This window comes from Meleagris gallopavo, chromosome 8 (assembly GCF_905368555.1).
Source record: "Meleagris gallopavo chromosome 8, MGAL_WU_HG_1.1, whole genome shotgun sequence".
Taxonomy (NCBI): domain Eukaryota; kingdom Metazoa; phylum Chordata; class Aves; order Galliformes; family Phasianidae; genus Meleagris; species Meleagris gallopavo.
In genome coordinates this window covers 12,995,814-13,022,533 of record NC_139411.1, presented here as the reverse complement: position 1 = coordinate 13,022,533, position 26,720 = coordinate 12,995,814, and the positions used below count along the sequence as shown (strand labels likewise).

Genomic DNA, 26,720 nt, shown 5'->3' with positions numbered 1-26,720 from the left:
ATAACTCAAATTAGCCTCAAAGTATACCATGGCATTATTTTCTAACTGTGGAAATATTTGTTCATCTACATGTTTCAGCTATGACAACTAAAGAACAATTCTGAAAGTACACTGAAGATTTAAAATGTGTACTTGTATATGTACTGTGTATGTGTAACTTGTATTATTTTATCAGGTAATTTTCTAAGTCACATAAGAGATTACTGGGAATAAACTAAGTAATTGTGGGGAGTTTTTTCTTTTTAATTATTATTAATTTACATAATGCTTATACTTATTAGAGCAGATAATTTCCAAAAGGTAACCAGTAAGTTATTTGATTACATTAAGCTAACAGAAAACACTAAATGTTGGCATTAACAACAGATTAAAAAAAGAGAACAAAAATATCACCAAGACTCCCAGAGCCAAATGCCTATCTCCTGAAATTCTATACATTGAACGTGGTTGTGAAGCAATGATACATCCAAATCTCTCAGACCAATTTTGAAAGTGACTGAGAGGCCAAGTAATCCCCCAAATCCTGAAATTAGTTTCAAATATTACAGAAGTCAGTGCAAAAAAGCTATATTTTATGTTGTTGAAATTATGGGATTGATTCAGAATACAACAGGAGTATTTTTATTATTTTTTTACTGCATACTTGTTCAGTTCTGTGAGGTACAAATATTGTCCAACTACTGTTTTCCAATTTTTTTTACTGAGGATTCAGTAAGGCAGATCTCTTAAACCAGAATAGTGATATAAACATGATCAATAAGGTAAGTGACAGTAGCAATAAAATTAGAGTTGAATATTCTTTATGAAGGTTATAGTAAAGAAAACAAAATGATTTTAAACTTTATTTGATTTCACAGTCTTAAAATTTGCTCAAATACAATATTTTCCTGTCAGACCGTTTTGCAGTCTCAACTGAATTGATGCTTTCAAGTGGATTAGTATACAGCAGCTATTGGGATTCATCCAAAGTTACAAACCCCCCAGAACAAAATCTATAATTCTTAATCTGTAAAGGGGAAAAGAAGGAAATGAAGACAACTAAACTATTGTTTATTCTTTATGAGATTCCAGAAAACAGAAATAGGAATTAGGATCTCTCCTTAATTCAACACAAGTTCAATCTAGTGAAACAGCATCAAGTATTACATTACGTCTTCAAATACCTAATACTTTTCTTATTATCATATATTGCTTATTCTGAGAGTAGCATATTCAGAGGTACTGGCGTAAGGATTTCAAACCACAGAGATTTTGCATACCAACTACATTCTTTGCAAACCATTCATCCATTCACCAGAATCATATCTTCAATGAATGATTTCACTATTCACGAAAATTATCAATGGCCACTGCTATTCCGTATTTGACTGAAACCATATGGTTTACAGAAGACTGAAAAAACAAGAATCAGTACTGAGAAAACCAGAAAATTTTCTGAGATATACAAAATGGAGGGGTAATTTTTGGGATGAAAACAGCTCTGTTCTGAATGCCTTCACATAGTGCAGCAGAACAACCTGAAATTCCACTCCTGTAGATGAGTGTCAAAATGAAAGCTCCAAGAACAATACAAGAATAAGTAAGAGAATCTGCAACATGACCAAACTATTTTCATACATTTCCTTGCTATTATTATGCAAGTGTACATGAACCAGGTTTCACTGCATCAAGTTAAGAATCTATATATGTTGCTACTAATTCCTTTCAAGCAGTGCCATATCAAGTTGTTAATAAATATCTCTGCTGCACATTTTTAATTTACATTTACACCTATTAAAATGATAGCCATCTAAAGCAAAACAACAACTCTATATCACTGTAGAAAATTACTTTCCATTCTTCAATAAAGACAATTATTTCATTCTATTTGAATATCAAACCCCTTTGAGGAGGCACTGCACATATGGGCACATTACATCATGCAAATCACAGAAGGAATTTTTCCTATCAAGCAGCTGAAATCATATACCAAGAATGGAAAAAATAAATACAATATCTGTTAAGAAAAGAATTGTGCTAGCACCAGAGACAGAATAACAAACTACATTTTGAAGAAAAAGTTTAGAGTTGGACCTTACCCCAGTATGAGCCGACCCTATAACAAGACACCAAGGAGTTTCGAAAAGAATGCTGTTCTTCCTTCTCAGGGATATTATGTCCCGGTTTGACACGATATCCATTTTGGAATAATTCTCCAAGAGACTTTTTACGTCTTCTGGTACTTTTGTAAGTTTCCGTACGCGTGCCCCCAGAAGGGTTGTGGTAGACTAAAATCTTGCTGGGAATCATTACTGTGTATCTTCTGCTTCAGATATACTGCACATAAGATGTATTGTGGTCCAGTCTTCAGTCACAGCATCCACTAACAATTAAGATATTCATATATACCTCTTTTTTTTTTTTTCTAATTCAGTATTAACACAGAGAAAGCTCAGAGTACTTTCTTTAACAGAACTTTTCTTTGGAAGCAGATTTACTTAACAGGGCACAGTTTGTATATAATACAAATTTGCAAGTTTTAACTTAACATGTTGTTATCAAAAGATAATTCAATATAATCTAACTCACTTCTGTTACCATGAAACAAACAGAATTCATGGAAATACAGAACTCAGCCCCACAAAACACCCTAGGAATATCACGAAGTGGATAGGCGAAACAAATCAGAGAACAGACAGGCAGGCAGTGCAGATGCTCCTCTGATCTGTGATGTACTAGAGCTTAAAAGCCATCTTCTATCCGGATATTACCACATAAGCTTCTTTCAGATACACCAAAGAACCACACCCATCAATTCAAAACCCTCAAATGTGATGCTGTTCACTTGAAATGAACAGGTACTCTCATAAGGAATATAGCTATAGCAGATCATAAAGGGAATTATTTGCTGTGTACTCTTTTCTTTAGCAATTTACATGTGCGTCTTCTGGTGAAAGTTATTATGCAGAAGGCAGAGGTCACAAAATCAGCCAACTCTTACAGGATTTATCCCAGATGAAATAAACCCCTGTACACATACAACCATTCTTCATCTAATCCCAGTTAATGGCAGCTATATTATGGAAGAAAAAAATATATATCTTTAGCCATCAAGCAAGAGAGAAAGAATAAAGCACATTAGTTCTCTCGAGCAGACTTGTTCTGTGAGTATTCACAAGAGGATTTTTGTTCAGTCAGCTACCACCTCAATTAGAAAAAAAGCTCTTTCAAATAAAATGTAAATGTGAGATGGTACCTTCCATGAGACATGATGTGCTTGCCCAGTCAACGCCCTGGCTTTAGAGCACAACATACATATTCCATTTTGAAAAGCTAACTTCATTTCAAGAAATATGCTTAACATGCTTAACATTTCTATTTTTTTTTTCTACACAAGAAAAGCCATAAAAATATATATTCTAAAAATATATCAATGCCATCTGGAGTACAGTGCAAAGCAGATATAAAAATAGACAGTATCATGTGCTTACAGGAAATATACAGGATCTCAAAGCACTTTGGAAATGTTATTGAAGTGTGACAAGGCCAAACAGAGAAATGTGGAACACAGTACATACAAATTTAAAATGCCAAGTATTATTCAGGGAGTAAATCATAAGTAAACCACTTCTGTGACGCTTTTAGATCGTAACATTTACACCAAGTTCTTACAAACACCCTGGTCATATTCCCACTGGTCACAGAAGTGAAACTCCATGTAGTTCATTGGGAATTATGCTCATTGACTCTGTACAAGTGCATACATACATATTTATAAACTATCTATGAGCATTTGAATTATTCCTTTCAAACTGGAAGGATTTTAACAGGGTATTATTTATCCTTATTACTAATCACATCTTCTACTGCTCAAACTGAAAGGACAGCCTACCTTTTTTTTTTTTTTTTAAATCATGTAAGGCATTATTTTTCTTCACTTTTGTATTTCACTTGAATATAACTATAATCTTGGTGTTTTTTTTTTAATTTTAAACCTATCATTATCTTACTTTGTGGTTTGTTTTTTGTCTGTTTGTTTTGTTTTTGTTTCTTTACAGCAAACATTTGGGTGTAGAATTCAAAAGTGTTTTGAGTCCAGCACACCTCTAAAGCAAATCAGTGCTCCATTAATAACTAGCAAAAGCCAAGCTTTTTGTTTACATAACCTACATTTTGGGTTTAGTAATCTGACAGTATCCTTTTAAGTCTTTCAGCTCCCTGGAAGAGGATGCTATCCAGATTTTTATTGATTTTTTCCTTTTTTGTTTCAGAGCACTGCTAAAACTGTTGCATATATCAAAGTCTGGGGAAAAAAATGAATTAAATAATAGAAAATGGAAATAATTTTGAAAGAAATCTGATCCACAATTAAAAAATGCAAATCTAAATTTCTAACTCTAAGCAAAGGAAGGACAAAAGCCAGATGTAAAGTCTGACTAATGCTGCAGCACTCTGTTGCTTGCAGACTTGCAATCCAGCTTCGAGTCATAATGCACAAGGCGTAACTGCCAATGAAAAAATTAATATACTACAAAATAAGACTTGAAAAGTTAAATCTTTTGATTCTAATGAATTTGTATGAAATCCTCTTTAAACTTTAAATTGAAGTTAGAGGAAATATTTAAAAAATAATTGGAACAAATACATACAAATTAATTGAGAAAAAATAATACTCCACAAAATTGTAAATAATTATGATATAAGTGTGAAAAAAAAAATTCTACTTTTCTGAACAGATTGTGACACACACTTAATAAAATATTTATGCCTGTAAAGGATGAATGATGGTCTTACTGTTACAACTCCTTGAAGGTGAAATAAATTCATATTGTAATAATAACGAACAGTATTTCATGCCAGCTATTAGATTAACACTTTGGGCATAAAATTCCATAGAAGTCAAAAATTAAGTTGCTTTCATTGTCTGGTGGGAATATGGCTGTCACACAGGTCCATACATTACTTATCACTATCCCTATTTTCACCTCATGCCAGTACTAGAAGAAGTCTTCACAGATTCAGTGTTGTAACATGTTTAAATACAAAGCCTGAGAACTGGAAGATTCAATACAGCATTAAGGCTGTCTGGAGCAAGTCCAGCAAAGAGAATAGGGTTTAAGAGTCTTCTCTTCAAATTAATTTCAGACAGAAAATCTGCCTGTGGTCTGCCTGCTGCGATGCAAATTCTGAGGGTGCTTTTACTGTTCAAAAAATGGTTGCTGTAATAGGATAATATATTACCAAAAGCTAGAGTAAATTACAAATATATTGCCACAAAATTACCAACAATAAGAATAGATTGTGAAAAAGGCTATGCACTGTCAGAGTAGATTCAAATCAGCTTCTAGAAAAGCAGGTGTCTCTGATGTTTTCCCAGAAGACAGCCTTCCTCCAAATACATGCGTTATTTGCCCCATACTCTTGACTGCTACATATTTCCATTGTAAGCATGAACATGAGAGAATCTAGAAGAACCTATCATTGATCATTTTTATTTCCTATGTGTATCTGCTTTTACAGTTCATTTTACAATGCTGTAGTGTGGATGTTTTGCCCATAGCAGGAAAGAAAGTAAAGGCAGGCACGAGAGACCAATCTCAGTGTTAATATGAACTTCTATAGAAAATGAAAGCTAGAACTACTGTACAAATTATACAAGCCACTTTACAAATTATCCTATTTCTTTTGAATTTATGATTGCAATATCTTTTGTGTATAAATTCTGATGTTCATTGAATGCCACTCATCATACATATTGTCTGCCAACTAATCACTACAAACCTATTATTTTATTGAGTGAGCACTGTCCTAACCCTATATTTAGCCATCATTAAGCATTACATTAAGTATGCATTAACAAGCATCTAAAACCATTTTAATTATACATACATATTAAAAATTTACAAATAGTATATACATTATATGAATTTTAATAATAATAATAAACTGTGTTAAGTTTGTATTATTTACATAATTAATCATTTAAGAACATAATTAAAAAGTGAACTTCTAAATCAGATCTGAATTAAAAAGAAAGTGAAAGAAAGTTATTTCCCTGCATAAATCACATTTAACAGAAAGAAAATGGGTTTAGGGGAAAAAAAAAAAAAAAAAAAAAACTCTGATCTAGAAAAACACTGTTTCCCAAATTAAAATGCTGTGTTTCTGTGTGTATGTGTGTGTTTTTAAATTAATTAAGGCATTATTCTGGTTTTGATATTTCCTTGCCATCTGCTATATTTTCTACTTACAACAAACAAAACTGCTGATGAAATTGAATGCAATATCTCTGCTTCTGGCCTGAAGTAGCAGCTAGTGAGATTTCATAAGAAAGTCTATTCCTGGCAAATGTCTGTGCAATTTTGAAGACAAGATAAGCTTAGATAGTTTTAACCTAAAATACCAAGAAAACTCAGATTCATTGCCCTCATATTCCTTTACAAATATCAACCCAGAAAGTATGATTGGTAGATAGATTTAGAGCAAAATGTTTCCTAACTAGCACAAGCTTATAATAACATTTGTAAATACACTGTACTGATTTATTCAAGAAGAATTATAAATTAAATGCCTGTATCAAATAAATGTTTTCCAAAGTTTAGTAATGTCGCTTTTAATGTTGTTTCAAATTGAAAAAAAACTCGAGACTGGAGGAAAAAAAAAAAAAAAAAAAAAAATCAGCAAAAAAATGCCAAAGCATACACAAAGAAAGAGCAAGCAAATGCCCTCTGAACATCATTAGTTTTGCTGGTAGAGACTTTCTAGCAATCCACATGGAATATGGAATAAAGTTAATTCTGTATTCCATACTCAGATAGGACCTAAAGGTCTACTAGTATTATGAACAGAAATAGAATCTCTCTCTTTTCTTTATGGTGAATATGTTCCACTGATAATTAAGCTGCAATCAAAGATACAATAATATAATTTTTTTTTGTATAATACACATGGAAAAAATAGTTTTGGTTTACACTAAAAGAATGTCAGTCTAAAAGAAATAGGCTGAAGAGTACTGATAAATCTTTGGAAGTTCTAAACATTACAACTTCAAACTGTTTCATTCAAGTAAAGGACTGCCTACAGGACTCCATCTTAGCAGACATTTTAAACTGATTATGAAATACAAACTTAGGCTGCTTAAATAAAAAATCTTATTAGCAAGTACATTTACTGTTCATGAATAATAATTAACACAATTTCTAAGTAGTAATAAAATATTAACATATATTTTGTATCTTAAACACTGAATTTCCAAAAATAAAGTGTTTTTGATTGATGTTAACTAATGGAGTTGTCTTTACTGCATATTGCAAATAAATGACATTTTATTGCAGCATTCTACTGCCTTGTGCCTGGCAGACATTTTAGTAGCAAGGTAAATAAGGCCGAAATCTAATACATGTTTTGAGAAAAAGCCAATCATGTAATTATGACATAATCGCCTTCCTAAAAGGACTAAGCAAGACATTTCTAAGTCATCATATCTGGGTACCTTGTATTTAGTAATTTTAAAAATTTGCTCTGCAGTCTACTTAATGTTGGTTTTCAGTAAGTCTGGCACAATCAGTTGAAGTTCCAAAAATATATAAGTAAGTTAATATTATTATGATATGTTTAAAAGTAACCACAGACCATAGTTAACCAAATCACAGACAGAACAAGGAATACTACAGCAAAATACTTAGGAGTTCAAAATAAAGAATTGCATTTATGTATGCAGAAAAACATCCCATTGCCATTAGAATTCACATTTGAACAGTAAAGATGTACATAGTGATGGAGTTAATGCAGCATTGCCATGGCATTCATTCAGCAAAAAAAGAACCGTTATGCCTTTAAATAGCATGCTGTCCATGATAGTCTTGTCAGGGAAGGGTTGTTGACCTTAATACTTCTATTAATATTCTGGAGGGAAAATAAAATCCACATTGATAAAATTAACAGATGATACTGAAGAATAATAAGGAAAAATGGTTTGATTAAAAGGAGCAAAAAAATGTATTCAATATTACACGTGTGATACAATCTTTTCAGTGACACACTATTGTCAGAAGATCTAGCACATAGTCTATTAAGAGTGATGTTCTTTAAAAAATTCTTTTACCTGCTTGAAGTCACCTGAAGTGAATGAAGAAACATTACTGCAAATGAAACTAATGCATATGTATGAAAAATATTATTTTCCTTGGAAATTTAACAAAATTTTTCTTCCAATGTATACAAAATATAATGTGAGTAAAATTACATAATGTGCTTTAAAGCTGTAAAAAAATAGACCAGTTTTGTAAAAGGGAAAAAAACTGGCATATTAAAGGCATATTTGGATGTGTATTTATAGTTCTTCCCAGTAGATGGCAGAAATACATAATACTTAATGAATATATACACTGAAAATTGACTAAATAAAGGATGCTAAGAAGAGCATATTTCAGAGGGCTGTGGATGTATCAAGATACAGAAGATGCTTGTAAAGTTTTGGAGCTCCTGTCTCACAGGCATCCCCACAATTCAGTTATCAAAGCACTTTGTGTCATTAAGGTACTCTGTTGCATACCATTTTCCAAAAGGCATAAAGTGTTCAGCAAATTCGTACAGATGTTTAGGCAGAGTTGCTCTGTAGAGGCAAGGTGGTATTGAAACAAATGTTGCTTTCCACATCACTTTTTCCTCACAGAGATTTTCAAAGTTTCAACTTGAGGCACTTGCTGGATGGCCAGAAGGCATTTGCAAAATCTGCTTAAACTATCCGTTTTTCTCTAAAGTTACGCATCCATTTTCATTAACCGCAAGGAGAAACTAATTTCATTTTCTGACTGACATAAATAGTTCTCTCTAGTAGAGACATTGGAAACAGTTTTCTAAGACCAAGAATTGATACTGAAACAACAAGCCAGATCCAAAATGACTTGGGAAGTCTGTAACAGGATCTGAACAGGATTTCAAGAAAGATTGGAAAAAAGAAAGCCCTTGTTTGAATAAGTATGCTTTCCACCACATAGAGAGATTCACCCTCTATGCTGCAGATATGTCTACATTTGCACGCATTGTCTGCCTTCTTTCCCCCCACTGTAAATCTCAAATTACTTTCTAAAAAAAAGCACAACTTCATCAGTAGCCAAGACTGCCTAGAAGTCAAATGAATCTATTAGCAATCAAATAGTTTCTAAGAATTAAAATGTTGTACAGTAGAATAAACAGGAAAAGTAAAGTGATCAACTGTGATTCAATGTTAATATGAAAGAATACAAAACCCTTATAATTAGTTAGGTTTTATTTAAATAACTGCAGTTCCTAAGGTTGATTGGTTTTTGTTCACATGTAAACATGAATCTAAGGTGATATTCTACACATTTAATCTTCCCCTATGAACATCACTCTGTCAAGGCAATTTTTCAGTTATTTAAAGTGTTTGCTCTCACAGAAGATAGAGTAACAATTTTAAATAGAAGGTACAGTGTTTGTATATCATTGTATATCATATAGCCTAAATAAGGCTAGAAAATATTCACACATTGCAGGCATCTCCAGCTTAGTAGATTGCAAGCTACCAAAGAAACAAAGGTCTGATCATCTAAAGTTTAGCTGCGATACTCAGGTCATAATGAATTTGTGTTAAAAAATGAGTTTTGCCAGAACCTCACTTCTGCCATTGCAAATCTTTTTTCCCTTCAAATGTACTTTTAGCCTAATTTCACTTACAGCACTTATATGTACTGTAAATACAGCACATTCAGCAACTAATAGGAAGCATTTGGTTAAAATTAATTATCAAAACAACACAAAATCTCTAGAGCCAGAAACACCATTCTTTGTTATTGTTCTTCCCTTGGAAAGATTCTCCCCACTACACAGAAACCTGCAATCACAGTGGATAATTGTTCTTTCGTCTGTATTATCAAATTTCTCCTACCTATTTCTCTTCTGCACAAGAAGTATTTATTTTACATATAAGTATCTGCTCAAATGCTACTTTTTGCAAAACAGTGCTGAAGAAACATCAAAGGGATATAGATGCAAGTGGCCTTCATCAGAAAACAGTGATGTTTCTAACTGTAGAGTTTTAAGTATTAACATAAGCAATTTAACACCACTGACTACTAAAGTAATATATACCACTGAATTACTTGGATTTAAATTTTTAATTTTTTTTTTCTTAAAAAAAAAAAAAAGTAGGTACTTGATCTGAAACTAATAATACAGTGAAAACATTCTCCCCAGCACTTCACCCACACTTCTGCCTTTCCACTGTTACCTATAGACATGTCCCAAGTATTTTAGCTCCTTCAGCAAAGTAAATTCTTCTGTCTCTTTCAAAACTGTGAAGGAATACTCTTCATTAATATACTTCTGTGCATTTGCTTAAAAACTCTTTCATCACAATTCCAAATGACATTTTGCTGGCCTAAATCACAGACCCCAGTAATTCACATTTTTGAATAATTATTTCACTGAGAGTGATTTTCCCTAAAGTGAAAGCTCCTCTGGAATAAACATAGAAGAAGCAAGTGTAAATGCTCAAACATCATAAATATGTTGCTCATAAGCCAGCTACATAATAAAAATTAAACAAATCTGTATTTCAGCAGGTGACAAATACCTCTAAAAAAGGATTCAGTCAGAAAACAAGTGAAGTGGGACTATAAAGAAGAAATCCTGAAAAAGTGAAATCGGTGCAATTACCAGAAGAGGAAATCCTTTTTACACAATAAATAAATATAATTACAACATTTAACTTCGCCTGCAAAATGACATGGATCATATACAAACTATTCAGGGAAAACTGATAAACATGAAAGCACTCTCATTATTCTTGTTGGTTCTGTTAGATTGCTGTGTCACCAAGAGCGAGTCATTTACACAGTCGCTTTCATAAAGTATATTAATTCCAACTAATTATCTTTTTGCATAATTTTCTACTTTTTGGTATTTTTGAGGTATTTGGTATTTTCATATTCATTTTCTACTGATACTATGATACTAGTTTTTGCTCTCAGTTCACCTTCATCTCCAATGACTTAAATCTGAAAGTTCTGGGAACCTATGTTACGTGAGATTCAAGTATGAAAACACATCCTTCTAAATCACATAATGTAAAATCCTAGGATTTCTGAATCTGGGAAAACTGCTAGTGAAATGTGAATTTTCATTTATGGATTAGTTCATTTGTTATTGACATATTTTCTTTCCAATTTTATTTCCTATAAAAAAAACATGGAACTTTATGACATTTTCTTCTTCAAAATTTTCATTTAATAAATATGCTAGAATGCAATGAAGACTTTAATGATATGAGGATCTGTAATCAACTTTTTTGGCTGTTTTGCTGCTTTCTTCTTTGGTTTATTAATTGCCACTAATGTATATAATGAACCTGAACATGGTTATGCAATCTACTAATCTCTTTTCATACAGCACTGAATTATTGATAATTTCTGCATATTTGTATTTCTGTAATTGAGAATATTATAATTTTATTAAAAATTCTCTGTTCCATTTTAAATTTTTCTGCTCTTTTCAGTTTTCAGTGACAACATGCACCAATGTTTCTAGAGAAATTGATAGACAAATGGTGAGGTTTCATTTGTTGTCTAAAAATATAGCTAGCTCTTAAAAAGCATGACATTTTGTTTCTCCAAACAAAAAATCCCAAATTTTGATCCTCATTTTACATAACTAGATAGAAATATGCAACTGGTACAAGAAACTTAGTATTCCATAGTATATGACCTTTTTTTTTTTCTTCCTACTTTGTTTCATTTTGTGATCTTTTTTTGCATATCTTTTTCCAGTGCACTCCTAGCAGTCTTTCCTACACAAGGTTTGAGACCAGTAACATCTGTCCAAATCTTCCATGCATATTGTTCCAATAGATTTAAAGTTTATCTATATTGGCACAAAAAGTGAAGGAAACCTCTTGATTTCATTGCTGACAATGATTCACAACAGTAGATTTCAGTGAATAAATGGCTAGAATCATCTGTTCAAGTAACAATTATACCACATTCCCCACTTCATAAAAACAGACACATGTTAAACTGTATTCTCTAGATGTACCTTACCAATACCTACAGGAGGAAATTATATTTGTAGAATCGTAGAATCACCAAGATTGGAAAGGACCTCTAAGTTCAACCATCAAGCTACCACCACCATGCCCATTAAATCATGTCCCTAAGTGCCACATTGACATGTTTCTTGAATGCTTCCACGTGTGGTGAGTTCATCACTTCCCTGAGCAGCCTGTTCCAATACTTGGCCACTATTTAGGAGAGGAAGCTTTTTCCTAGCAACCAACCTTCACCTCCTTCGGTGCAACTTGAAGCCATTCCATCTCATCCTATTGCTAGTTATCTGGGAAAAGAGACTGAACTCCACCTTGATATATTCACCTTTCAGAGAGTTGTAGAGATCAATAAGGTCTACCCTGAGCCTCTTCTTCTCCAGACTAAACAATTCCAGTTCCCTCAGCTGCTCCTCATAAGACTTGTGCTCCAGTCCCCTCAAAGCTTCATTGCTCTTCTCTGGACAGGCTCCATGGCCACAATGTCTTTTGTGAAGTAAAGGGCCCAAAACTGAACACAGTACTCAAGGAGCAGCCTCACTAGTACCAAATACAGAGGGATGATCACTTCCCTGCTCCTGTTGGCTAAACTGTTCATAATACAAGCCAGGATGCCATTGGCCTTCTTTGCCAGCTGGGCACAGTGTTGGCTCATGTTCAGGTGGCTATCAACTAACACCCCCAGATCCTTTTCTTCTGCCCAGCTGTCCAGCCACTCTGCCACAAGCCTGTGGCACTGTATGGAGTTGTAGTGACCATAGTGCAGGACTAGGCACTTGGTCTTGCTGAACTTCATCCCATTTGCCACAGCCCATTGATCCAGCATATCCAGATCTCTCTGTAGTATCTTCCGACCCTCAATTACTCCCTCCCAATTGGTGTCATCTGCAAAGTTACTGAGAGTTCAATCAATCCTCCTGTTCAAATCATCAAAAAGGATATTAAAAAGGACTGGTCCCAGTACTGACCTCCATGGGGAACACCACTCATGACTACTCACAAGCTGAATTTAATTCTACTCATTTGGCTGGGCCATTTTTCTTGACTTAGTAAGTGCTTTTTTCTGACATAACTCACCTGTCTATGTAGAATCATCTCATAAGGTGAAACCAAAATATGCCAAGTTTAGGTATTTTTATAATAGCTATTAAAAAGAGAAACTCTATTACTTACCAAGCCAACTTCTGTTTAAATATACTGAAACAAACACTGGAGGGACCGTGAAGAAATCTACTACTGAGTTAACTTCCAGCCAAAACCATAGCTTGTCATTGGCTGCTATGAACTGGGGAAAAAAAAAAAGAATCAAGTTAGATTTGTGGTGTGTACTTGCATGCAATACTTTCCATTATAAAATATTAAACTTCAAAGCTAGTTTAATAAAACTGCTCCAGACAAGACAGTTGGTATTACTGGTAAGAATTCTGTGTAAATTCTATCTAAAGAAGCAGAATATTTTGTAGTAAATTGTAAGATCTATGGTAAAAACTGCATCCTCCACATTTATTAATAACGTATCAGTAATATTAGAAAAGTAAAGATAAATATAAAATATTCCAAAGTATATCACCTTTACTGCTGCACTCCAAACATATTCGTAGGAGTGTCATCACATAGCTGCCATTTTTATTTGCTGTTTCTAAATACAGCGTATTTTATTACCAAGATGCCACTGTCATCCTATCTGGAGTTAATCAGTATGATGAATCCTTCAAGCAATAATTTAGAACTGCAGCAGGACTTCAGTCCTCTGAATTGTACTCGGGAAGACATCCTTTCTTTCTGCTGATTATGAAATCAGCATTGGGAAACTGGGAAACTTAGATTTCAAACACATCTTTGTGATCTCAAAGACCATTTTCATCTGGTGCTTAGCAGGATTAAACAACTGTTCACATTCAAAAAAATAGCTAATATGAGCAGCAGATTCAAAAATGGAAATTGACATTTTGTTATTCTATATGATACAATTAATCAAAGCTTCAGCATGAACACTGAGCAAAACATATCCAGTTTCATCAAAACCTTTCAACTCCTTTCCGATGAATTTAAAAGTAGTCAGAATATATGGAATGCAAACCTTTTCAGGATCTCAGGTTGGTATTTTCTGAACTCATGTTTGACCTAAACAGCATTTTATCACTCCATGAGGGACAACATTTTTGCTTTCAAAAAGGTTAAGATGTATTACTCAAAAACAAAAACAAACAGCATTGACTATAAAGGCCACTCACACTTTTCTTTGAAAGTATTTAAACAGCTATTTATTTAGATAATTAGCAACTAATAGAAGCACTTTACATTCCAGAAGTGTGCTTGAAGAGATAACATGCTGTTCTAGAAGCAGGAGCACAATTCTGTGTCATTCATTTGCGAGACTATTGCTTGATTATCTGCTAACTCATGCAATTTGGGCTTAGTCTTCATCAGCAGTTCGTAAATTTCTGACTTCTCACATAGTGAGTTACTAGCACATTAGGGTTTTAAAACGGATGTGTGTGTTTGAAAGCAAATATCATCTGGAACTGAAGATATGGTAGTATCTTCATGACTCTCAATTGTGACATCATTTCAGGGAGAACAGATGGAAAAAGATTAGATTTAAAATATGTAAAAATCTTTATTCAAATACTTTAATTTGCCAGTGAATACTCACAGGACATATTTGTCTGAAAAAAACAAAACAAAACAAAAAAAAACTTAAGTAGCGAAAGGTATGAGATGCTTGTTAGTTCAGCTTGTTAAGCCAGCAAATTCATCACTGACACAATTCTCGTATGCAAACAAGCTGAGTATCACTTGTTTCCTCAGGAACTCCTGTTCAGTACAGCAGAATGTGTTGGAGAATGGATGCTGCATGTACATAATCATTTTAATTTACACAGAGAGTACCAGTTCTGAAGCAAGTCCTTAATATCTTTGCTTACTATACTTTGGCTTGCATTGCAAAGCAGTTTTGGATAACACAAACATTTGATTTGGTTGAAGAACTGAGAAAGTTGTTCTAGTAGTCCATCTCAAAAACTATAACCAGTAAACTACATTCAGTCCACAGGATCAGAAGAAAGAGAGACAACATAACTCTTCTCTCCTTTTAAAAAAAATACAGTATGCATTTAAAAGCATTAGTTAGCGTCAGCATATTCACTGCTACTGTGTTCTTCCAGTTAGTGTAGCCGAAGTTACTGCTTTGAGTAGGTGGCCAATATATAATTTTAATTCTTCTGGTAGGAACATACTACCTTACCACTAATATAAATGTTAAAAAGTATCTGAATACTTCTAAGTAGAGGGCTGTTGGAAACTCGTTAAGCATCATAGATTGAAACTTCTGTGTCAAAAGGTCAACAGGTACTGAAGGTCTTCTGAACAAACAGTGAATAATTACAAGTTACTATGATATATGTTTTTAAAATGCAGCACAGAATATGTATACAGTGGTGCAAATACTGAGGGGAATTATCTGTACAACTAAAGGATAGATCCTGCACCAAGACTGGAAAATGAAATAACCTAGATGTGCAACAAAATTGATTATATCAGAGGACCAGAAAAAGTTGGTCATGGATAAAATAGGAGGAAGTAAACTGTCACTATGACATAGGAGCTCCTGTGATTCAGGAGAAAAATGGATAAAGGAAGATCATGATACAATATTTATATGTAATTGAAAAGTCAGTTTGGCAAGCCTCCTGCTAACACAAATTTTTCCTTGCAGTTAAAAGTTTCAAAGCATACCTCAATGTTCTGAAATAATTTTTTCTTAAAAAATAAAAATAATTAAAAAAAAAAAAAAAAAGAGGAATGGAAGGGAGGGAGGAAGAAATAAAAGGAAGGAGGGAAGGAAGGAGGGAGGGGAAGAAAGAGAAAAAAAAACAAGTAGAAAATCCACTTGCATGACAGGCATTATGGTCCCAAACTTAATGAAAAAAATGTGTATCTTCCTTTAGAAATCCAAACTTTTAGATTCTGAAATTGCATTACTGCATTTTCAGAAAGTGAAAAGCATATTCTAAGTATACATGTTGACATTTAGTATGTTGACTGGTATTTACAACTTATGCAAAATATTCATTAGCAGTCTGGAAAAATGGATGTGCATAAAATTGACATTGGCAGCTCTACCAGCTGTTATCTCAACTTCCAACTGCCAAAGACAGATCTAACAGCACAAAAGTAATTCAACTGCTTCCCAGTTTTGCTGAAGTGTTTATCACACATTGAGTATACTGAAACAAGATTTGACTATATTGACCTACATTATAATAATTTTCGCTTTCTACCATACTTGAAGAGACAGACATAGTAGGATTGGAATCAGCCATTCAAATTTATAAAACTTCTGTCTCCTTATTTAGCTTATCTGCTTATCTTTATTACTTAAATATTCCAAACCAAAAGCTTTGATCATGCATTTTAGAAGTTGGCTTAGTTTTTATCATTCATTGTTAATTCTGTCTGTCCTCAAAGACAAACTACTTACACGCAAGCCGAAGTAGAGTAGGAAGAACACATTGAAAGCCATGTCAATCTGTAATGTGAAATCTTTGTAGAAATTCTGGCAGGATTCTATTGGGCTATTTGAAAGAAAAAGAAACCAGAGTAAATTGTGAGTATATGAGTTTCTGTTCTGGTGAGATTTTAATGCATTTCATTTTAAAACCTCGATTCAGAAATTACATTTTTATTTTTTTTTTCAGTCATTTACAAGATACAAGCAAGCATTTCAAATTAATTATTTCATTCAATCAGTTAGTCATTCATATAGTCTTAATATTCACTTGTTCAGGTAATATCTGAAAATTAACATGCAGATACCTTCAAGAAAAGACAAGCAGGAAAATACCTTAGGATTCCTTAACCCCATATTAACCCTTAAAGAACTGACTTCTTTCTATAGCATACATACCTAGTACATTTTAGGAAGAAACCTAACATGTGCACAGCTACAGTGAAACTTTACTTTTTAAAAGTATGTTTTGATGTGAAAACTTTAAAAAAGAGAAGTAGCTGCTTAGGAATGTACTACTCATTAGCAACCTAGGGCATTTAGTCTTATAGAATCAGCTGTTTACAGTAGGTTTTGTTTTACTTTTGTTTTTACTATTTATGTACTTGAGATACAGTACTATAAAGCTGAGTAGAAAAGCAGCATAGCCCACTGGTAAAATTATACAGGAAAACAAATTGAATAATTTGAAGCAGTACTGTAAGGGTTAATTTCTGCATGCAGGTTAATTAAACACCTTTCTGTGTATCAGGCAGCCATTGCAAATTCTTGCTTACTATATTATGCTTTATTTAACAGTGAGACAGGTCCAAAGCATACTCTATACAAACTGGTACTTTATAAATACACTTTATCTATGGAAGTAATAAATTCCAGGAGTGTTGATTAGTGATTTATTTGTGAAGTTTGTCAAACAGGTTGGTGAAGCCACAGAACAATGTTAAGTTACAAACTGAAGTGAAAGTCATGTCCCAATATATGCTGATGTATATACTACATATACATGATGTCCCACTATATATACATACATATACACACATATATTGCAAATGATCATGTATTCATCATAACTAATAAAGTGAAAGACTAGAATGTGGATCATTTGGAACCCTAGAAAATATTCTATGAGGAAATAAATTCTTTGGCTTCACAGGTCAAATAAATCACTGAATGTGACTGGAATACCAGTTAGTATAGCTGCAGGTCTGCAAATATAATGCTAGACTGCTCAACAAGCAAGATTCTATGCATTATGAAGGTCAGTTACCTAATATAAGGCATAAAGAAAATAACAGGGGCTAATAGGCCATTACACATGCAGCCAAGTTTTCCATTCCTTGTATACATTACAGGTCAAACAAGTTAAGTACAGCATGCCCTCTTTTGGCTTTAGATGCAGGAATGCATACAGCAAATTCTTCTTGATGTACAATAGCTTTATAACTTAAGAAGTCTCAGTGACACAGGAAATTATATTAAAATGTTGAAAAAAAAACTATAAAGACATTGTAGTTAAGAAATATTTCTGTTATAGATCAAATAAAATTGATTAAGAAAAACAGGCACAAGGGAAGAGAAGCCAAAAGTTAACATATAGGATAGAAAACAGCATCTTGTACTTTACAAACACAGTTTTTGCTACAAAGAGAGAAGGAAATCCAATAAACCGGAATACTCTGTTTCGGTATGGCATTATAGAGAGTAAAGTATTTTGTTAAAATAAAGTAGGCTACACATTGAGTCACTATGCACCCTATCAACAGGAACCACGGAAACACAACAAAAGCAGAATGAACAATTCTGTATCTACACAGAGGCTGGGATTCCTAACTCAAGGATAAGTACCTGTAAAAGCTGCAGGAACTCAATGGAGCTAAAGGATTTGCACAAACTTTTAACTCCGATAGAGATAGCTTCATTGTCTTTAACAGCTATTTGGTACTTATCATGAACGTTAATAAGTTCAGCTGAGGTTGCAGCTAACTGCTCTCCTTTAGCACCATCGTCCTTTAAAAAAACTACAAAATCTCACAAATTATTTAATATATAATATATCATCATCATGTTTACAAAATACATAGTAGGATTAGCCGTTCTTAACAGTGGAACACAATCCTAATTTGGCACTGCTGCTTACCAATAGCTCTGGTGAGCTAATCTGTTCTCTTCCTAAAGCACCCTTCATTTTAGCTGTTGTCCCTCTTTTCAGTTTCTAAGTTATCTATCTAGATAACAAATTCAATGTCCTATCCTTTTTATTTTAAATTAAGATTGTCAGAAAGGCATGTCACTAAGTCTAAAGAAATCATTTTTTTATACACACTGGATAGTTGATGCATTTTGCTTTCCAAATTACATTTTGGTGACACTACTCACCAAACTTGGATTGTTTTCATCTGTAGTTCACATTTGGGCTGAGAAAAAAATAGAGCTACTAATCTTTATCAATGCTGTAATCAGCATTCTGCAAAAAAAGGAAGCCAATTTGAAACCCCTTTGCACTAAGTTTCCCAAAAACTAAAAAGCTATAGTTCTTGCAATGCCAGGCAGATGTGAGCTAAAATCTCCAGGACAGATATTTCCTGTTGTATGCTATAATCAGATGGTTTTTCCTATGGGATTTTACCATTTTAGGCCAGCAAAGGTTTCACCTTAAACGAGGCAACACTGTTAGAATCTTTATTTTTCTACTGTGTAAGTGTGGTTCATTTTAAGTGCAGTTTCACGTAGATATACTGCTAAAGTCAGGAGCAACTACAATAAAATCAATGGAATAATATTACAGTAACAATACGGAAGATGTAATATATAAAACTTATAGAAGTAATGTAAATGTAAATGCAAAGTAGACTAGATTTGAAGCTGATGGCTTTATTCAGGTCAATGTTTATATAAAGTTATTCACCACAACTGTGAGCTAACATTTAATACAAAAGCTGTATATAGATTGCTAACAGTGGAATTAGTTTACTTAATCAGCAGTAAAGACAGAGCTTTACCTTTGTTTGCCAAGCATGGGCAATTCCTCTATTAATTTTCTTCCTTACTCTCATGCTCTTTGAACACTGTTACTCATTCCAGTTCCACACTAAAACTTTATTTACCTGTTCTGTTTATTACTACAGCATTTTTATGGTAATACGAGCTCTTCAAAAGCCCAGTAATAAAAGTATCATAGGTATAAATCCATTCAGTGAGTGGGAATAACTGCATGAGAATTAAGAAAATTGCTCTATTTTACACAGATGAGTCTAAATTTTGATGTTTCCAGCTCCATTAAACCTTTACTGCAGCAGGTACAGAAACTGGCACTATGGAATGATTTTACCACAGCTGAGCAAATGAATGAACCACACTTTTATTTCACTTCAAAAGAACTTAACAGTGTTCAGTTAGCTACTGTGATTACTAATTCCTATGTACTTTTTATTATTCTCACTTATTTCTGGTTAGTTTGAAATGTTTCTAATGCATTTGAAACAGTTCTGCTGGGGTTATTCTCTGTATAGTCATAGAACAAGTGGGAGAATGCAAAAAATTGCATGCATTTTAATGTTTTCTGAAATTACTTGTTTCCACAAGAATACACATATGAAACATCCCACAGAAGTCTTCAGAAAATGTTTCCAGTATTCTGCAAAGCAACTAAATTGAAAAACTCATGGGTATTTTTTCTGTATCATTTCATCTCTTGATAGAAGCTACAGAGCTCATTTTTAATCACAGCTCAAAGCCTGGGCACCATATATCAATTTATGCTACAGTGCAATCACTGTCATGAATGCCACATAGAAGTAAGAGGAAGCAATTCTGTTAATTCAGAATTTATGCCAGTGTTGTGCATATCCTAGTCTGTACGTTAAGTAACCATCCAATATGCAATCTCCAGGTCTGTATTCCAGTCCTCCTATGTAAGGAAGTGGTCTTGTGTTTTTGATATATCATCATGACCTCCTATCCCTTTCTGTTAACGGAAAGACCTACAAGACGATCCATATTAAGTCATATTAATCTGGTTACAATTTACAAAAGATTTTGATGATAAGTAATGCCATGCAAAAGATACATACAACTCCTTAAAGAAAAATGACTTGTGCTGCAATTTCAGCTAAGAACAATACTAAAAGATGTTAGTATCACGCAGGCTTCTATACCTTTAGAACTTTAAGAAGTTATTGAAAACTTTAGAAATTGAGAAAATTGTCCTAAATTAATGTCTTAATTTTTGGAAGCAAACTTATCTTCTAAACAGAAGAAGAGAAAAAGCTAAGCCCATTTTTATAATTGCAAAAGGTATAATATAATAAAAAGTTAATTAAATAATATGTAAAATTGAAAAATTTGGAACTAAAATAAAAAACTTTAGAAGTTTAATTTGCCTAAGAAATAAAACATCATACTATGAAAAGTTAAATTTTCATTGTTCATGAAAATTCTTAGTTCGCCCATTACACAAAAAAACAGAATGATGTTCATTTTCTTTTAGAAAAAAAGAAATTCAATGATGATATTGAATTTTAAGATCAAGTGATAATTATGTAATGAAATACCAGTAGAGATAGCTGAAATACAATCAGAACACATAAATAATGGGGAGAAATCACTCAGTATATAAAAGTTATTTAGTATCTTATCACTTGAAGACATTCCACTCACTTGGTGATTTCAAATTTGTAATTAATATCTATTAAATTGGGCACAGAAATCCTCTTTGTTCACACAAAATTGTCTTAAGTAATCATTTACTCTTAGTTCCCAAAATGTTTTAAGACCATCTGTAATACCACTTTCCCTCATATTTATACAGGGGAAAAAAAAAAAAAAAAAAAAAAAGTTACAAATTCTAGAATAAAAAAAAAAGTTCAGCACAAATTTGATAGAAACAGATAGAAAACAGTGTCCACTCATACCCCTTTAATACATGTTTTTAACAATACAAGGAAGGTAGATTATGGGGGTTATGGATAGCTGATTAACTGCATTTCAATGACACAGTGACTAAGTACAAAATCAAGGAGAAAGCCAGCTGTATCATCTACTAAAACAAAGTTCTTTCAATGAAAAAAAATTATATTCCTCTTACTCTACTTAAGTTGTACTACTCAGAAGGGAACAAACTTAAAAAAATCTCTTTGTGTAAGCAGGCATGAACATATAGAAAAAAAATATAAACACGGATGCCTAGCTGGTCTTATCCTCATTAAATAAATAACAAAATTAAATCAATGAGATTAAATAAGAATCAAAGGTAATTAATATCTCACCATGACAAAGAGCGTAATACCTTTTCTCTTTGCTACTAACATTTTCAGTTGGTACTCCAAGATATGCAAGACGACTGGAGCCTTCTCTCTCCAAGAACCAGCTTTCCAGACAGCAAATTCTGCTATGACATTTATCATAGCTCTAAGACTTAGGATCCATAAAACTTCTTAAGACCCCTCCTCTCTTGTTTTAGATAGTTTCCAAGTTCTGCGTACTTGGAAGTTGTGAGTAAAGAAGGAACAATCCCTTTCTTACTGAATTTCACAGACACTTGTCACCTAGTGATAAGTTTAAGGATGGTACTGTGAACATTTCCAGTTACCTTCTTATCTGATCAATACTAACAATATATTTCAGCTATTTTTGAGCATTCAACCTCCTACATCTAAAGCTAACTCTTTCTCCAATGTGCACATGTATAAAACCAGAGTGCTTTCTGCTACCAGTACATTTTGGCATCAAAGCTTCCGTTCTTGTTCATAGGTAAAATGCTGACTGCTTGGCTGTCTTTCATCTTTTTCACTGTACTCTCTCCCTGTTTAGTCTCCACATTACCTATCACTTTCTCCTTCCTATTCCTTCAGAAAGCTTCAGACAAATATTTCTGTGCTTTTCACTGGGACTTCAACAAATACCTTTTTCAGATTCTCTGTTCAACTGACCCTTTCATAATGGATTAAACAGTGATTTCCAGTCTTAAAAAACTCCACAATTTCAATATGCAATGAGTTTACATTTATTTAATCTACACCTTACTTTGTTGCATCTCCATTCCTGCCTTTTCAACATTTGCTTCCATATTCAGCTTTCTCTTTCACATTCCCTTTCAAAATCTTCTATTGACCTTAATTTCACCAGCACTAAGTGAAATCTTAGAATCACACCAACACTCAGTATCTTTGTTCAATTTAAAATAAATTCTCAAAATATAAATTTATTCAAGATAAAAAAAAATGAACTGTTAAAAATCTTCCAATATTTCTGAGACTATTGCTTAACTTATAAGGTTGCAGGGGGGCTGTTTTTCACACATATGAATGTCTCCTTATTTCCCTTTCTTCATTGCTATCACAACATCTGTTATTTTTTCAAGTCTGACAGATCACAAGCTGGCACTAGAATATTATCCTTCTAGTTCTAATCTAATTTAAAAATGCATCATGACTCATTTGTTCTGCAGATGCTTTCTACTAACTACCTCTATATTATGTCCATAGCTCACAGGGGAAACAAACTTTTAGTCTAATGTGGGGTAAAACTAGTGAGTTTTGTCATCCTTTTTTGTTTAAATACACCATCAGAAGTAATAAACAACAATAAAAACACACCAATCAGTAATACAGTGGTGTAAAAGTACCATTTAGTAAAGATTTTTCTACGAATCAGTGCTTGAGATGTACTAGGTTCTCCACGTGCTTCTTTCACTTTTCTCCTTTCCTGATTGATGTGGTAGAGACATAAAAGTATTTTCTTTTTTGTTGTTGTTATTGAATGTTGATTTGATTTAGATGTAAGAATTTATCTGTACAAATATACAAATTTGGCATAGATTAAAAGAAAATTATTCACATTTCACAAAAGAAAACAATATATATTTCATATTGCATGCTTACTCTCCTTCTTGTAAATTAAGTTCCTTCCAGCTACCAAAAACTTTTGCCTATGTCCTTGGATAGAATTTGTTGAAACTGTACATCTGCAAAAAAGTCAAGTAGATTTTTTCAATCAAGTTCCACAATGAGAAAAATTGTTATAAGCTACTTTTCATAACAGGAAACAAGTACTTGTCACAAATAGTAAGAATAAAAGGCTATCATTTTACAGTTTCTAATGTAAAATTAATTCAGTTTAGAAACTGAAAGAGAGAAGAAATTTCAGTAGGAAAGATAGAGACTACTCATTTTAATTTTTGTCACACCCATACATTAAGAGTGAAATTAAATTTGCACAACTTCAGAACAAAGGTCACTTTAGATGCCTAAAATGTTTCCTAGCATAACTGTGTTGACTTTTACAGAGTTATACACAACTGACAATTTATCTAATGATAGAAATAAGTAACTTTGCTACTACTTTGTTTACATAAATGAACGAATAAAACTCAGTGGTGATGCAATTGCCTTTCATTGTGGCTGTGTTTTGAAAAATATGGAAATAAGGAATAGGACAAATAAGTCAATACCTGCACTTGGCTAAATATGATCATATATTCTGAAATCTCATTTGTCTTTCCTGTAGAAAAACCACTTCCCAGTATAATGTAGTCACACTTCATCTTCCTAACTCAAATTGTCGATGAATTTAAAGTACATTATACCTCTGCAGTGGCTACCATAGTAAAATATAAACCACAAAACTCAAGCAAAAATCAAATTCTTATCTTCCTCTGACTATCCATTAAAGCTGCATATAAGTATGTTTAAAATAATTTTTTCTTCTCATTTTTATATTGAATTGCTGGGAACTGCAGAAGACACGCACATTAAAATTGCTCACTCGGAAAATGGCACATTTCGTAATGTCATCAAGATCTATGTACACTGTCAACTGGTGACAGCATGTGTCTTCAATAATTACTGACTGGCACAAACAAAAGGGAGATTCTTGCTGTGGAGCTGAACTATCAAAATCTGAGTATAAACAAATATGTGTAAACAAAAATCCCAGTGTCAGTCACTGTAACTTTTTTGAGTCCTTTAAGGTACTTTGTACTTTCTTGCAAAATACTCCATTACAAACTCAATCCTGCCTAAGACCTTGCATATGAAGAGCTCTGTTGAGAATGACATAGGTAAAGTACATACTATCTTACTTTGCATTAGTTTTGTAAACTGTGTACCAAAAGCTGAGAATACTAGCAATTGCAAATAGCATTACATTACCTTGAAAACAATCTCACTGATGGCATCGTTCTAAAAGAATGATATACCAACAATCCCCGAGTACACATTTTAATTAAAGATTGTGTGTGAATTTACTGTCATATTAAAGAGAAAACTTCCAGTATATTGTTTCAACTAATGTTACATTATTACTTTTTTTGACAATATTTAGGAAGCCACTTCAATTATCTCTGCTATGGTAATTCTGTTAAATTGCATATGCTATTTAGTAAAGTTGGCAATCTTGCATGTTTCTACTCCGTAGACCCCTTCCTATTACTTCTTGTCTGCTTATAGGATTTAATATAGTTTTTCTTCAATACTCTTTATCAAAATATATCAAGGAGTTGTAGCTGTTTACTCTGGACAAGAGAAAGTAATTGTAGTCATGAAAAGACAAAACTGTTATATGATGCTTCTAAAATCATAATAAGTCCTTTGCCACATTCACACTGCATTGAACAATGGAAATTAAGTTAGCCAAAAGTATACCGGAGCATAAAACCTTTTCAGTGGAAACATACAACTAAAGACTGGAATGAACTTTTTAGGGAGAAGAGAGAATCTCAGCTTTAAAAATAATAATAATAAAAAAAAATTGGCAAATGATACTTTTTCAACTTCAGATAAATGGACAACTCACAGTCAGCAGGATTATTTAAGGTTGATCTCTAGAGAGTGAAAATTGCACAAGTCAATAAAATCAATTACATACAGTCTAATATTTCCTACTTATGTAGGAAAGGGCCCAGAAGAAACTGAACTCGAGCAAAGTGTCAATTTGAATAAACGTACAGCAACATTGCATCAGGAGGAGTAGATGACTTCCTGAGATTTCTTCTTGTTCTATTTCATATGATTCTATTTTGCAGTCACTGTCTTTTGAAGCTACCCAAAGATGTATACCATGCATAGTATGAACTTTCTTCAAGATTGAAGTTTTCAATGGCCCACCATCATCGTTGGTTTTTAGCTCCAACTACTCCCCCATTCCATTGTCTTTTATTTTTTCATTCTGTTGATGTTGTCATCTAACTTTTATGTCATCTTCATCTGACTGCACTCTGAGGAAACTGTTGCAATCTTCAAAAATAAGTATGTCCTCTACTTATCCTATTTGACTGACTATTTTGAGACTACTAATCATTACGTTTTTGTGTATCATCATAAAACTGAGATCTGATTTTTTTTGCTTGATACATATAGCAAATATCCAATTTCTCTGAATGATTTTGAGTATTCATTCTATATGCTTCTTGCTTGCTTACATATTGTAAGTTAAAAAAAAAAAAAAGTTTCCTAAAAAATTTACACCCTAAATTCAACTATCCTATCTGAAAATGATAAGAGTAACAGATGAACTGAAGTCTCAAAATATGTACAGCTCATTCACTGACTGTCTTTTCTGGAATTTCCCTTCTTGATACCTTAATAAAAATAACTTCTATCCAGTTTTGATGAGAAGTAGCAAACTTGAACCTAAGGTACACTACTTGGCTTTAATTTAACTGAATAATTTAACTGAACAATGAAAGGCAAAAGTACTAAAAAGTGGTAGAAATCTGACAAAAATTTTAGTGCATATATAGTTTCTACACAGATCTACTACATATGCAATAAACTTACATTGTGTTATATTGTGTTAATTACAATTTTAGATTCTAATATACAGTTTCATCATGCAGAAAATATTGTCTCAAAATTTAATTGCTTAAATGTAAATATGAATGATATATACCTTCCTTCCAAAACCAAACCAAAAACACTGCATAAAGCTAGAAAACATACTAGCCCCAGATAAAATTTAATCATTTTGGATTCTCTCTCTGCCATTCTTTCCAAGGACCTAATAGCCTTATCTATCCCATTAACATACGGGTCCTTCAAAGACCTATGTAACCTAATATCTACGATACACATAGGGTGCCATAAATCTCATGTATTTTATTATGAAACAAGGTAATGCAACTTAAGCATTCTAAAACTCCAAATTATTCATTGTTTTATTCATTTCCTTTATTTA

The 26,720-nt window shown here is 32.9% G+C and overlaps 1 protein-coding gene across 9 annotated transcripts in view; it reads right to left on the bottom strand.

The window, feature by feature from the left end:
* Positions 1-26,720, bottom strand: part of KCNMA1 (potassium calcium-activated channel subfamily M alpha 1) — a 444,410-nt gene that overhangs the window by 163,135 nt on the left and 254,555 nt on the right. For all 9 annotated transcript variants that reach the window (XM_085230132.1, XM_085230130.1, XM_085230131.1 and 6 more), the window contains 2 exons: positions 16,524-16,617; positions 13,214-13,325 (listed from right to left, as the gene is read on the bottom strand). In XM_085230132.1, coding sequence (XP_085086258.1) covers positions 13,214-13,325; positions 16,524-16,617 — 206 coding nt within the window. The remainder of the gene's footprint in view (positions 1-13,213; positions 13,326-16,523; positions 16,618-26,720) is intronic.